At 42.2% G+C, this 13,494-nt stretch overlaps 1 protein-coding gene across 2 annotated transcripts in view; it reads left to right on the plus strand.

Moving 5' to 3' along the window:
• The window catches only part of LGALSL (galectin like), a 33,057-nt gene extending 19,934 nt beyond the window's left edge, over positions 1-13,123 (plus strand). For both annotated transcript variants that reach the window (XM_072140392.1, XM_072140391.1), the window contains exons 4-5: positions 1,569-1,746; positions 8,767-13,123. In XM_072140392.1, coding sequence (XP_071996493.1) covers positions 1,569-1,746; positions 8,767-8,910 — 322 coding nt within the window. In that variant the 3' untranslated portion in view covers positions 8,911-13,123. The remainder of the gene's footprint in view (positions 1-1,568; positions 1,747-8,766) is intronic.
• Positions 13,124-13,494: the final 371 nt, after the last annotated feature.

Genomic DNA, 13,494 nt, shown 5'->3' on the forward strand with positions numbered 1-13,494 from the left:
CCCCTAGTAGTATACAGCAGCCCCTAGTAGTATACAGCAAGCCCCTAGTAGTATACAGCAGCCCCTAGTAGTATACAGCAAGCCCCTAGTAGTATACAGCAGCCCCTAGTAGTATACAGCAAGCCCCTAGTAGTATACAGCAGCCCCTAGTAGTCTGCCCCCACGGCCCTTAAAAAAATAAACTTAAATACTCACCCTCCGATGTCGGCGCGGCTTACCGATGTCCTCGATGTCAGCACGCCCCGTCTTCTTTCTTCTCCGCGGCTCCTCTTCTCTCTTCTTTCTTCTGGCATGCGCATACTATGACGCGGCCGCTGCTGACGTCATAGTATGCGCGGCCACAGAGAAAACATGGCCGCGTCCATGCCGGAGGAAAGAAGAGAGAAGAGCCGCAGAGAAGAAAGAAGATGGGACACGCTGACATCGGGGACATCGGTAAACCGTGCCGACATCAGGGAGCCGCGCTGACATCGGAGGGTGAGTATTTAAGTTTATTTTTTTTTAAGTGGGTAATTTTTTTTTTTGGAATAGACTCATGTATAAGCCGAGGGGACGTTTTTCCGCACATTTTTTGTGCTGAAAAACTCGGCTTATACACGAGTATATACGGTACCTTCCTGTATCTTTAGTTCTGTAAATCTTCAACCCGATGTGATGTAAAATATGAGATTCTATTCTTTAATTTGACACCATGAATGTCATGAAATTAGGTACTTTAAAACTGAAGATAGTGGAGTGTGGGGCAACGCCTTCCCTACAGCCTCTAAACTTGACTCATGTGAGAATATGCAAATATGACTCTTTTCTGCTCATTTTCATGTAACTTTGGAGGAAATTTTGTATGGGTAAAAAGGTGAGATTTCACATAGAAGATGGAATTCTACAAAGGATATTTTATACCCTACCTGAGGTTATTGGTGGTTTAATGTGGTGAAATCAAGTTCCCTTTAAATGCAAAAAAAACTGATCTTTCTACTATTTGCTAGTAAAAAGACTTTCATCATGTAACCACATATGACATGGGGCAGTCTCGTAATTAATCATCTTGTCGCAGGGTCCTGTAATATGTTAAACTGCTGATACTCATAGACTGCTGATACTTTCCATGAAGAAGCGCTTGATCAGACTGGACATGTAGGAGATGCTGCTCATTCCTCAGATTTCTGTCAAATTCTTTCTACAGAATTTGCCTTGAAATCTTCTTCCTCGAAGCTGTGTCCCCAGGATAAATAGTAGTCATGATGACCGCAACCAAAGCATCCGATCTATCATTCAATATTGTTCTAAATTTCACTTTACGATTCCAGCCCCATGATATTTTATTACTAACAACTTTCAATAGTATAATATAGGAGTAATAGTTTCCTTACTACTCCCTGGGGTCCCATGACATAACATTGCTGCAGATAACACATCAGTATTATAGCAGGGGTCACAGGGTCCCGCAGGAGACCAGGGGAACACCGGAGCAGCAGACAATATTAAGTTTGTGTCATTTGTTATCCTCGTAAAATAAAACCTCTTTAATGTGCATTCAGTCATCTGAGAAATTCCCCCTTATTTTTCAGTTTTGAAATCCAGCTGACATGCGGAGACTCAGAAGACCCTCCAGCCGACGTGGCCATAGAGATGAAAGCAGAATTCACAGATAAGCAGCTCCTCAGGAACGCCTGCGTCTCGGAGAAGTGGGGAGAAGAGGAGTCTGCCATCCCTTACTTTCCATTTATCGCTGATCAGCCATTCAGGGTAAGGAATAGGAGGACTGTGTTGGAGGAGAGGGGGTTGTTTTACCATCCGTAAAACTGGACCTATATGTGAAACATCTGAACAGGCTTTCCCATAAAAATTCCACTATAACGTGTTGAAGTTCTAGTATTCCAGATGGGTTTTGTGGGGCATTCGCTGTGTAGCCCATTCTCTTTAACATCTGCTATGCTCAGTCCATTCGCAGTCCCATTGAAAATGAACAATGTGGCTGCACATGTCCCATCAGCCATTCCATTTATTTGGGGATGCAAGAGACTCCTAGTACTTGCAATTAGTTTTACCTCTACTTATCAGTTTTATCCTGTTGGGGAAAACTTGATATAAGTGCTCCTTTAAAGGACTCTACCATCAAAAAATATCATGATAAACCAAGGACACTTACTCATAGATCCAGGCACCGTGACTCTGGTCCATGACTAAGGACGCGGTAGCGTCCGAAACGCGTTGGATTATCCTCCGATGTATGTCCACTTTTTAATTTTTTCCAAATAAAATGAAAAAGTTTTAACAAATAAGCCAAGTCTCGTCTAGATTGAAGCTGGACCACACCTGTTTGCACGTTTGCTGAATCTCGACTGGATCGAGTGTCCGTGCACTCCTGGACTGGACTTACACACGTGGTAGTAGCTGAACGCAACCCAGCAATTATCTACTACACTTGGCTACCTTGAATAGCCAAACCAGTTTATCTATTCCAGAAGGGACAGATTCCCAACTGTAGGCAGCACTGTTAGGACAGTGGTGGCGAACCTATGGCACAGTTGCCAGAGGTGGCACTCAGACAACTCACTGTGGGCACCAAAGCAATCACCAAAGAGGATGCAATCTATCTTCATGGATTCCCTGACAGCCCAGGACTTGCTGCGCTCAGTGCTATCTTAAAGCGACAGTGCTGCTTGAGACTACAGGAGGTATGGGAAGGTGTGAGCCTGATCCAGATTATCAATGTAGCTTCAGCTCCAAGCCCAAAAATTCTTCCTATTCAGGTTACCCTGAATTTGTCACTCTCTCTTTCTACAATATTGTTGCTCTTAGGACACTAATAAAGTATGAAAGCGAAGGAAGCAAGAAATTACTGCTTAAATTTCACTTCAATGTTAGCACGTCGTAATGAATAAGTGGGGTATGGTTGTACCTGGGGCACTCGGTCTCCAAAAGGTTCACCATCACTGGCATAGGAATTGCTATTGTTTTGCTAGACTATAAAATCTTCAGTTATAAATTACCTCAAATTTCCTTCTTCATATCTTCTACATAGTCAGATGCCAGATGCATTATATATCAGTCACCGGCAGCACCTCATGCTTTGTGTGCCGTCATATGTCGCCTCCATATGCCACCATAATATGAAGAAATCTTCCCTTCTAGAGGAGATTACCTCCAATATATGACATCTGACTGTACATCTGGTAGGTTGTACAGGCTCGAATTGTAATAATAATAATTCCTTTATTTATATAATGCGCAAAGAATCTGCAGCGCTTTACAGATCAGGCCCTTTCCCCATGGGGCTCACAATCTAATCAACCTACCACTATGTCATTTGGAGTGTGGGAGGAAACCGGAGGACCCAGAGGAAACTCACGGAGAGAACATACAAACTCTTTGCAGATTTTGACCTGGATTGGACTTGGACCCAGGTCCCCAGTGCTGCAAGGCTGTAGTGCTAACCACTGAGCCACTGTGCTGCCCATGCTAATAGGGCTTCCCTATTATATAAAGTAATGGCATGCTATTAGGATATTCCACTACTTTATGATTAACGGGGATATGACTTTTGGAACCCTGTGAATTTATATGGTATTCCCAGTAATCAATGTTCCTAAAGAAGAATATCTCTGTCATTTAATATCCAATATCCAGGGTCTTGTAAGTAGAACAGGCCCTAACAGTGTTTTAAAGGGATTTTAACACCATGTAAAGTGATGATATGTTGGGAAGAGTTGACATCACCTTTGATGAATCATGGGGTGGGATGGCCATGTGGCCAGTGCACTATGGGCTGCTTATTCATAGGACCAGTGGGATCCTTTAAACTAGTGGTGGCGAACCTATGGTGCATGTGCCAGAGGTGACACTCAGAGACCTTTCTGTGGGCACCCAGGCTGGTGCCCCAGCACCTGACTCGGGGCATCCTCTTGCAGGCTGCTCAGGATGTGCCAAAATCAGTGTAGTCTCCTGGATTATCATTGGAGCTTCTGCGTCTACCATTTTTCCCATTTGCAGGGACCCTCGAGCGAAGCTACGATGATAATACAAATTCCTCCTCCTCTGTCTACAGGACGCCAATACAATTGAAAGATGGATTTTGGTTGTAATTTGGGCACTCAGACTCTGAAAGGTTCACAATCACTGCTCTAGACCCGATTGCTCATAAATTGATGTTATATCCTCGCAATATGTTATAATATTATAATACAGAACACCTCTCTGAGCAGCGTCGGCATTGTCAGGACCGATGCTCCTCGGAATTTATGTCTAGTTGGTCAGAGCCCGAAAGCAGATTCTGATCTCACATTTGACCCAGATTTTTGATGTGACCCTTATAGATCTTTTTGATGCAATCAGACATGAATTCATATATACAGGAGGCATATGTGTGACTTAAGCTCCTTATCCAAGGATTTGTCTGTATTATAAGATTAGTCCTTCTGTAAGATGGGACTAGAAGGAGAGAAAACTGAAGGGGAAAACAAAAAGAGACCGAGGAACACTGACTCATAAGAAATAATTACCATTTCCATACATTTCTTTTTGTAATTGTATCTACAAATACGGCGGTCCCCTACTTAAAAACACCCGACTTACATACGACCCCTAGTTACAAACGGACCTCTGGATGTTGGTAATTTCTTGTACTTTAGTCCCAGGCTATAATAATCATCTATAACAGTAATCAGACGTCTGCAATTAAAATTTATTGTTAATCCTGTAACAAAAATCCAATTGTTACAGAGACCTAAAAAAATGTTGTCTGGGGTTACAGTTATAAAGTATACAGTTCCAACTTACATACATATTCAACTTAAGAACAAACCTACGGACCCTATCTTGTACGTAACTCGGGGACTGCCTGAAGGTTAAAATAATAGAAAACGGTTGTTTATAAAGATTGTGGATGAAATATGTTTAGGGGGCAAATTATTACTGACAGCAAGCAGAGATCCTTACAAATGGGAAGAATAGATAGTTGTCAAACTTTTTATTAGACAGTGAAGCAGCTTGTGTAAAATCTGCTATTTATACGTGCAGTGGGTTTATATACTGGGGCACATTTACTTACCCGGTCCTGTCGCGATCCCCGATCCGGACTGTCCGACAAGGATGAAGTCCGGCTCCATTCACTAAGATCGTGCGTCTGATATCCTGCATGTGTCGCTTCCCCGCTGAGGTCCACCGGAGTTCACCTTCTTCTTCCCGGTGCATGTAAGTGCTTGTGTTGTGACACAATTTGAATTTGAGTCAGATCGTCCGACAGCCACACCCCCTGATTTGTGTCACATGAAAGTCGGCGCGCCAAAATCCGATCGCATGCGCCAAAAACCCCTGTTAAATGCGGCGCAAATCGGAAATAGACGGGAAACCCGACGGAAACGCGGTGTGCAAACCCTTTGTAAATGTGCCCCACTGTTTTTTGACGTAAAATGTGGTTTCAGTAAGTTGTGCCGGGCATGTAGACATGGTTCCCTCCTCTGTAGATACAAATTAGACAGATTTGACAAGTCTTTTTTCCCCACAGTGAAGACGTTTCGCCCTCCAGTAGTGCCAAATGTTTGCCCGTTTTGCACTTTGTTATAATTTACAGCACTTAGAAACCTTCACTATACTCCATATCACTCAGCGTAAAAACTTGTATATTATTAATAAGCAGAAAAGGGTGAGGCTAAGGCACCAAAAATGGACACGCAGTATTTCATGGACCAAACACAGGGCTTAAGACATGACTCCTTGCTTCATAGTGATATAAGATAGAAGGAGTCCCTGCTTCCTGCAGAAAAGCAGCGCCGAACTGTAATCGTGATTATAACCTGACAATATTGTCCTCACAGTCCCATCTGCTGCACTGTGGCTGATCCATGATATCCGGCCACAGCTCGGTCCGATTTTCATGGAATGGCCTTTTTATGCTTTATTTAGGTGCATGTTCTCACAACATTATTATTATTATGTCGCGCATGCGCAGTGGAAACTGTGAAGTATGTCTCGTATAGAACCTCTAGCAAACAACACAACTATATATCACCGTACAGAACCTAGGACAAGGCTACAGAAATGTCAAAAACCCACTGGCCCAGATGTATTAAAGCCCCTGCGCCAGTTTTCTGTCGGACGTTGCATGTTCTTTCTAGGGCAAACTGCTTGTACGTGTATTTAAGAAGTCTTTGCGCCATATTTTTTATTGCACATGACTCATTTGTGGCGCAGCTGCACTATACCCGACGGGACACAAAATTCTGAACTGAAAGGGGCGTTGCAGTGTTCAGTCGTACCATGCGCCACATTATCATGCAGAGTCCAACAGAATTGTGTTGTACGCCACATGTTAAAGTTGCACCAGAAAAAAAGTGGAGCACTCTGTCGGGGGAGCGCAGGGGGCGCCAGATTCATGAAGAACAGGCGTCAGAAATCCTGAATCTAGCGCCCCCTGCACACTACACAGGCAACTGCACATAGTACAGAATGCACTGTTCTTAGTAAATGTGGACCACTGTGTATGTCCATGTGTGGCCGGTCCAGTTCATGCAAACCAAGGCATCTACGAGATTGGTAGATTAGTCCATTGTACTTTATGGATCTGATGGCGTCACAGGACTCAACGTAAAGGGAAAATCCAATTGTAATTATCTTCTGATCTGTGAGGGTGCGGTCACACGTCGCGTTTACCGCATGCGCTTAAAACAACAGCTGAAGGGAGATTTGCCTAATTAAACAGCTGTTAACACTTGCGTTTACAAAACGCAAATGTTAGTGTTTGCGTTAACGCATGTGTTAACAGCGAGTTAACAAACGTATGCGTTAACACATGCATTAACAATGCGTTTACGGTTGCGTTTTGTAAACACATGTGTTAACAGCTGTATAATTAGGCAAATCACTCTTCAGCTATTGCAATGCATTTTTAAACTCATGCGGTAAACACGACATGTGACCTCACCCTCATAGATCCTTTCAATGGGAACACTGCGGGTCCCTGTGATGCTTCTCGTTTGGCTCATTATACCTGGACAGGATTACAGTGGATATACAGATCATATGGGACCCTTGGATTTAGGCCTATTGAAGGGTTTTGCTAATCTAGTTGTCAGTGTCCGGGTTAAAAAATCTCCCTCACTTGTAAGAGATTAGGATTTCCCCTCTGCTTGTAAAACCCAGAACCGTAACTAACAGGTTGCCTAGGTTTACAAAAACATGTCTGCCAGGTCATAGGTCATGTGTGCAGCTCTAGTGAAGTCAACTAGGATAAGCTGTGTTACCTTACATAGTATTAACCCTTCCCGTTTTTGGAAGGGAACCGGATTTTCTGATCCTGGTCGTCCCTTTTACGTGCTATTTAGTCTATTTGTGATATAGCATGAATACATTTTAACAGGGTTTACTCCAAAAATGCTTTTCATAGATGTTGCTGCTGAGACCAAAACTTGTTTTCACTTCATACATTAACAGCATTAATTTCAGTGTACAATATGCTAATTAGGGTGTTGACAGTCATGTGGGCGGTGCCAGTCTGTCTGCTCCAGTTGAGTACCTCCCTCCTGACTGTAAATAACGGCACAGTTTGCTCACTTTTTGTAGCCTTCTCCATCCGTATCAGTGCACCGACACCTATCAAAGGAGGCATAGAATCAGTGTTGGTGGGGGTCCTCTTAAAGGGATGTTCCCATTTTAGTAAGGGAATATGATTGTTTGGCCAATGAAAAGTTATACAGTTTTCCAATATACTTTCTCTATAAATTTCTAGATCTCTGCTTGCTGTCATTCTACAGAAAGATTCACTGTTTACTTTCTGTGGATAAATACCGGTCCCTGGTCATGTGATGTCACACAGGTGCATGACTTGTTCTATCACACAGCTTTGATTGCTCTATTTTATATAACGAGCTGTACACCTGTGTGACATCACATGAACAGGGATATAACGAGCCATGCACCTGTGTGACATCACATGACCAGGGATATTTCGAGCCGTGCACCTGTGTGACATCACATGACCAGGGATATTTCGTGCCGTGCACCTGTGTGACATCACATGACCAGGGATATTTCGAGCCGTGCACCAGTGTGACATCACATGACCAGGGATATTTCGAGCCGTGCACCTGTGTGACATCACATGACTAGGGAAATAATGAGTTGTGCACGTGTGACATCACATGACCAGCTGAGTCATGCACCTGTGTAACATCACATGACCAGAGACAGATGTTTTACTTTGTATAACTTTTCATCACATAAAAAATTATTGCTGAAATGGGAGTGCGAGTTTGGACATGAATGTACTTAGAAACGCAAGGCAAGTGCATCAGGGAGGAGCTAACCTTAAACCCAGCTGTGTTTAGAGCTAAACGCTTGTGTTTGGGAACTAGTAATACTTGCAGTCTTAAGGGGAACCTATCACCACATTTTTCACAAATACAGCTAGTGGCAGGATCCCATAGAGCCCTATTAACTAACTGACATATTTCTTTTAGATATAAATTGTTTCCCTCAAATCCCCATATAATCATTTTTATAATTATGTTTGGTTCCCAGGGATATCTATAGCGAGTCGAGGGGGCGTGGCCTCCAGCATGCAGCAGTAATGTCATTTGACTTGGGTGACATCTCAGGTCCTTTAGCCTCCTAGTATTAGCAAACTGGACACCATGCATATATCTGATCTCATGAAATCACAGGAGCCTGCAAGGAGGCATAGAGAGGAGTGGAATTCCATGAAAGGTTTCCTTTAAGCTTTCTTATGTTACAGATCAAATCATTAACTGGTATTTATCTTCGTTGCAGGTAGAGATTCTCTGCGAGCATCCACGTTTCAGGGTATTTGTTGACGGACATCAGCTTTTTGACTTTTACCATCGTGTGGAACTACTTTCTTCTATTGACACTGTTAAGATCAATGGAGATCTCCAGCTCACTAAACTCGGTTGATGTCTTAAGTGTCACCGGCGGACTGAGAGCAGACACTCCAGCATTGGCGACGAGTCAGCATTCACTCGCTCTGTTGTGATTTTACGTCACTTCTACGGGACTGCAGGACTACGGCGCCACCGATGGCCATTCTGTTTTTTTTGCTGGTGGTGGCTGCCTGTCAATCAAAATTTTATTGACTTTGGATTATTACACTTTTCATAACGCAGCAGCTCATTTTTTTTTATTTCTCATGATTTTAACCATATTTTTTTGTTGTTTTTACTTGAATGAAATGTGGTCATCTTTGGTATGTGCGTCATCTTCATATCTTATCCTTCCACGGTGCCCATGATAAAGCCAGTCAATAAAGGGAATATTGTGAATGTAGAGTGATCACGTATCTCACAGTTCGATTGTCATGTAGGTTTTTGTTTTCCCAAAAAATTTTTAAATTGGAAATATTTTGTCCTGCCTTAGACCTGCGGAATTACTATCATTCTTAAAGGGCTTGTCCATCCGATAATAGTTGCTAGCAAAAAGTTTTTTTTTTAATAGAAAAATCATACCAATCTTACTATCCTCTACTGTTCTTGTTCTGATGCTTTTTGGGTTCCTTGCTGATTTCTACATCCCGGTTCTGAATATTGAAGTCCAATAGTGACCACAAGGAGGAGCCTAAGATGTATCAGAGCTGGCGTGGTGGTGGACCCGTGAGGCAGGTAGGATTTTCTGAGCACGGACAATCTCTTTGAATATATAAAACTATATAGAGATATAAAGAATATTTAAAATGTTACCTATGACAACACTTCCTGGCTGTATTCTCTGTTATGTAATAGCATTGGAGAGACAAGTTTCCTTATCTATTCTTAAAAACGGGGGGAGATTTATGAGACGTGTCTGAGAGTACAACTGTTCTAGTTGTCCATAGCAGCCAATCAGAGCTCAGCTTTTATTTTTCCACAGCCGTGTGTATAATAAAAAACTGATCTCTGATTGGTTTTCATGGGCAACTAGAATAGTTTTACCTCAGACACTTCTGATAAATCTCCCCCAAATGGGTCCAATTGACCCCATGATAATACCACTCAGTCACTGCACAGCGCCAAAAAGTGATGTCCTGCAAATTGACATACAGAAGTCTTATCGCAGTCGTTGATCTTCTGGTTGTCAAAGCAAAATTGGATGTGAATGACATGTAGTAGGGATCCAATACAAATGTGTTGGCCTAATACAAAAGGGTTATTGTTATAATTTTTGGGGCAATTTGAGTAAAACCACATTTAAATGCATTTAAATTCCATTATCGATTACCCAAGTTCTTATTGCATACGATTGTCGTATTCACACCATGAATGTCGCAAATACGGTGCTACCCATACGTCTACACACTAGGGGTACATGTCCCATACGTAACTCTTACCCTATTGGCCATATTTATTCCTGACTAAGAGAGAATCATATCTACATGCAATAATCAGGATCATATGGTCAGTCCATTACTATGTGAACCAGTCTTAAAACCCCTCTACAATCTTAAAGGGCTTCAAAAACATGGCCGCTTTCTTTCTATAACAGCTCCACACCTGACCATGGGCAATGCGTGGAATTGCATCTTAGCTCATTCATTTCTATTTGCTAGGGTGCAATACTAGCACAAGCCACTGACAGGCGTGGCGCTGTTTTTGAAAATGCTGGACAACCCCTTTAAATATTCTGTCTCATAACGTACTGATAATGCTGCATTCTCACCAATACAACTGCTACCTGCAGAGACGGGCAGGTACAGATCCGAAAAACTGATACACGAGGGTTGTGCCCGATGTCTTAAATACATCATAGTAATTCATTTCTATCCCTTCATCCTTCACTACATTCTGTGTGGTTGCTGTTTGACATGGACCTTCCGACTTTCCGTGATTTTCTTTCCATAAACAAATTGAGTCTTGAACCTCTATTTTTGATTTCTTAAAGGGGCTAAATGGGTTTGGAAGAAACCGTAACAGCTCATAGACTTAAAGGGGGTGTCAAGGATGCTTAATATTTTTACATACTTACCTCTCTCTTCTCTTCCGATCCAGTGTGGCGTCTCCCATCATGGCTGGTCCTGTTGGGCTGAGGCCAGTATTAGGCTGCAGTAGGAGCGCGCCATGGGATGTCACCGCTGCAGCCATGTTTGCAAACAGAGACTGACAGTGACCGGAGGCACCATGATAGAACGGCCTCCAAAAATAAATAATCTTATATAATTACTGCTTTCTTCTAATTCTGTAAAACCCACTTAAAAAACTTCAAATCTAAGCTCATCACAGCGAGGGGCCCCCCAGAGAGCTCCTATATCAGTTTTATTGACTGTAATATCAATGGTTGATTAAAGTGGGGTATATACATTTTAAAGGGGTCCTTTGCCTGGACGATCCCTATCTTAAAGGGGTTTGCCTCTTCACCTCATGTTTTTTGTAATGTGTTGGGGGCAGGATTTTAAGTAATTTACCAATATACTACTAGTAATAGTTCTGCTCCGCTTTCTTGATATATATTATGTGAAGCCTCCTGTCTTTTACCTCATCAGTCAGACATTCCTGTCCATAAAATGGCCGCAGATGGAGGGTCATGTGATCTCTATCTGTCCACAAGCAATCCCCCTGCCAGGACCTTATGAAAGTATTCATGAATATAAGAATAAGGTCTTGGCAGGGCGATTGATCACATTTTATGAACAGGAATGTCTGGCCGATGAGGTAAAAGACAAAAGGCTTCACTTCACATATCAGGAAAGCGGAGCAGAAGTTTTAATAGATGTATATTGGGTAAATAGATGTATAAATTAGGGACATTACCTAATATCCTGAACCATACACTAACACAGTACATAAAACATGAGGTAAAGTAGCCATCACCTTTAACCCCTGCAAACGGCTCCTTCCTCTCCGGAGGACTCAATGGACCACATTTACTTACCCGTCCCGTCGTGATCCCTGAGGTGCGTTGACCGACGAGGATTCGGGTCTGCCGCAATTTACTAAGTTCGTGCGTCCAATTTCCTGCATGTGTCGCTTCCCCGCTGAGGTCCACCGGAGTTCACCTTCTTCTTCCCGGTGCATGTGAGTGCTGATCTTGCGACATAATTGCGTCTTTAAATTTTGTCCGAATTAGTCGGGTTGTCCGACGTCCACAGCCCCCGATTTGTGTCGCATGTAAGCCGGTGCCGATGAGCCACAATCCGATCACGTGCGCCAAAAACCCGGGGCAATTCGGCGCAAATCGGAAAAATTCGGGAAACCCAACCAAAAAAAGCGGTTTCAGGCCCTTCGTAAACGACCTCCAATGTGACCACATACTACATGGCTGCCTATTTATTATGAAAGGACATCCTGTCATACCATTTTTATCCTGTAGTGGCCACTGCAGGACAAATGAGCGGTTAAAAAAAGTAGTAATCTGAATAGGACAAACTTTTTAATAGCCATTATATGTGATACCGTAATTAATAATATAGTAAAAAAACAAAACAATATCTACAGTTTGTGTCCATTTTTGTAAAGGAAATACAATGAGCCCCTATTTACCATCGTTTACTTATTGTTTCAGCTCTTTTTGACCAACCCATTCCCCCCATGCCCCGCTACCACAATGTATTTTCCCACGATTTTCAGGGTAGATGTAATACAAAACATTAACTCAAATACTAAAAAAAAAATATATATATATATGAGCATTTCTACGAATAACGAAGGTTCTGTGTGACGCGTTGTTTCTGCACTGAAGTGAATTAGCGTAGCACAATACGATATTTCTAGATCGTCAGGGTATTTGCTTAGAATGTAGATTGTTTGTTTGCACAGTATCTTGTCTACACCTTTATGACGCTTTCTTTGTCGCTTATTTATCCATTGTACGTAGCGTTAGAACCGCCGAGCAATATTTTCCCTTTTCTAGGAAACAAAAAAAACGGAACGCGTTGAATGTACTCGTGTGTTACCGAGGATACCATCGCTCACCAAGCATCTCATGTACTGAAGAGATTTGTAGATATTTTGGAATATACTTGGCTCGTACTTCTGGGAGAGGAATGTGATTTTCATGCTTTCTAAATTTTTTGTATTGATTCACAAGTGCGAAGACGATTGTTGCCATTTTTTGTTTTTTTGTAATTTGTTAAGGATTCTGACCGTGATTCCACGAAAAAAAAAAAAGTCTATTCTGAAAAATAAAAACCAATGAAAATGGGGATCATTTATTGAAATCGTTTTACTACGCGCTGTCCAGACGTAACGTGGTATTGTGATATATTTTGTCACTTGTATTTGTTACATTTGTTATTTGTCATTTTATTACAGCGTTTATATGGTTATATTCATGGAAAACCCCTGATGGTGGGGCATGGGTAAAACACATACCTACACCACTTCTGCTTCCAATTCCCGAGTCGCTCTGGTACTTCCGGTCCTGCATCCTATTGGATGTTCTGATGAGGTCACGGGAACTGCTTTATCCAATAAGAAAGCCAAGTCAGTGGAAGAAGTGCTGTGTAACATTTCTTAGGTCTCAAAACGTGAAATTTGAAGTACCGGAGAAATGTGGGAGCCGTAAAACCCCTTT

Source organism: Engystomops pustulosus, chromosome 3 (assembly GCF_040894005.1).
Source record: "Engystomops pustulosus chromosome 3, aEngPut4.maternal, whole genome shotgun sequence".
In the NCBI taxonomy this organism is placed as follows: Eukaryota; Metazoa; Chordata; class Amphibia; order Anura; family Leptodactylidae; genus Engystomops; species Engystomops pustulosus.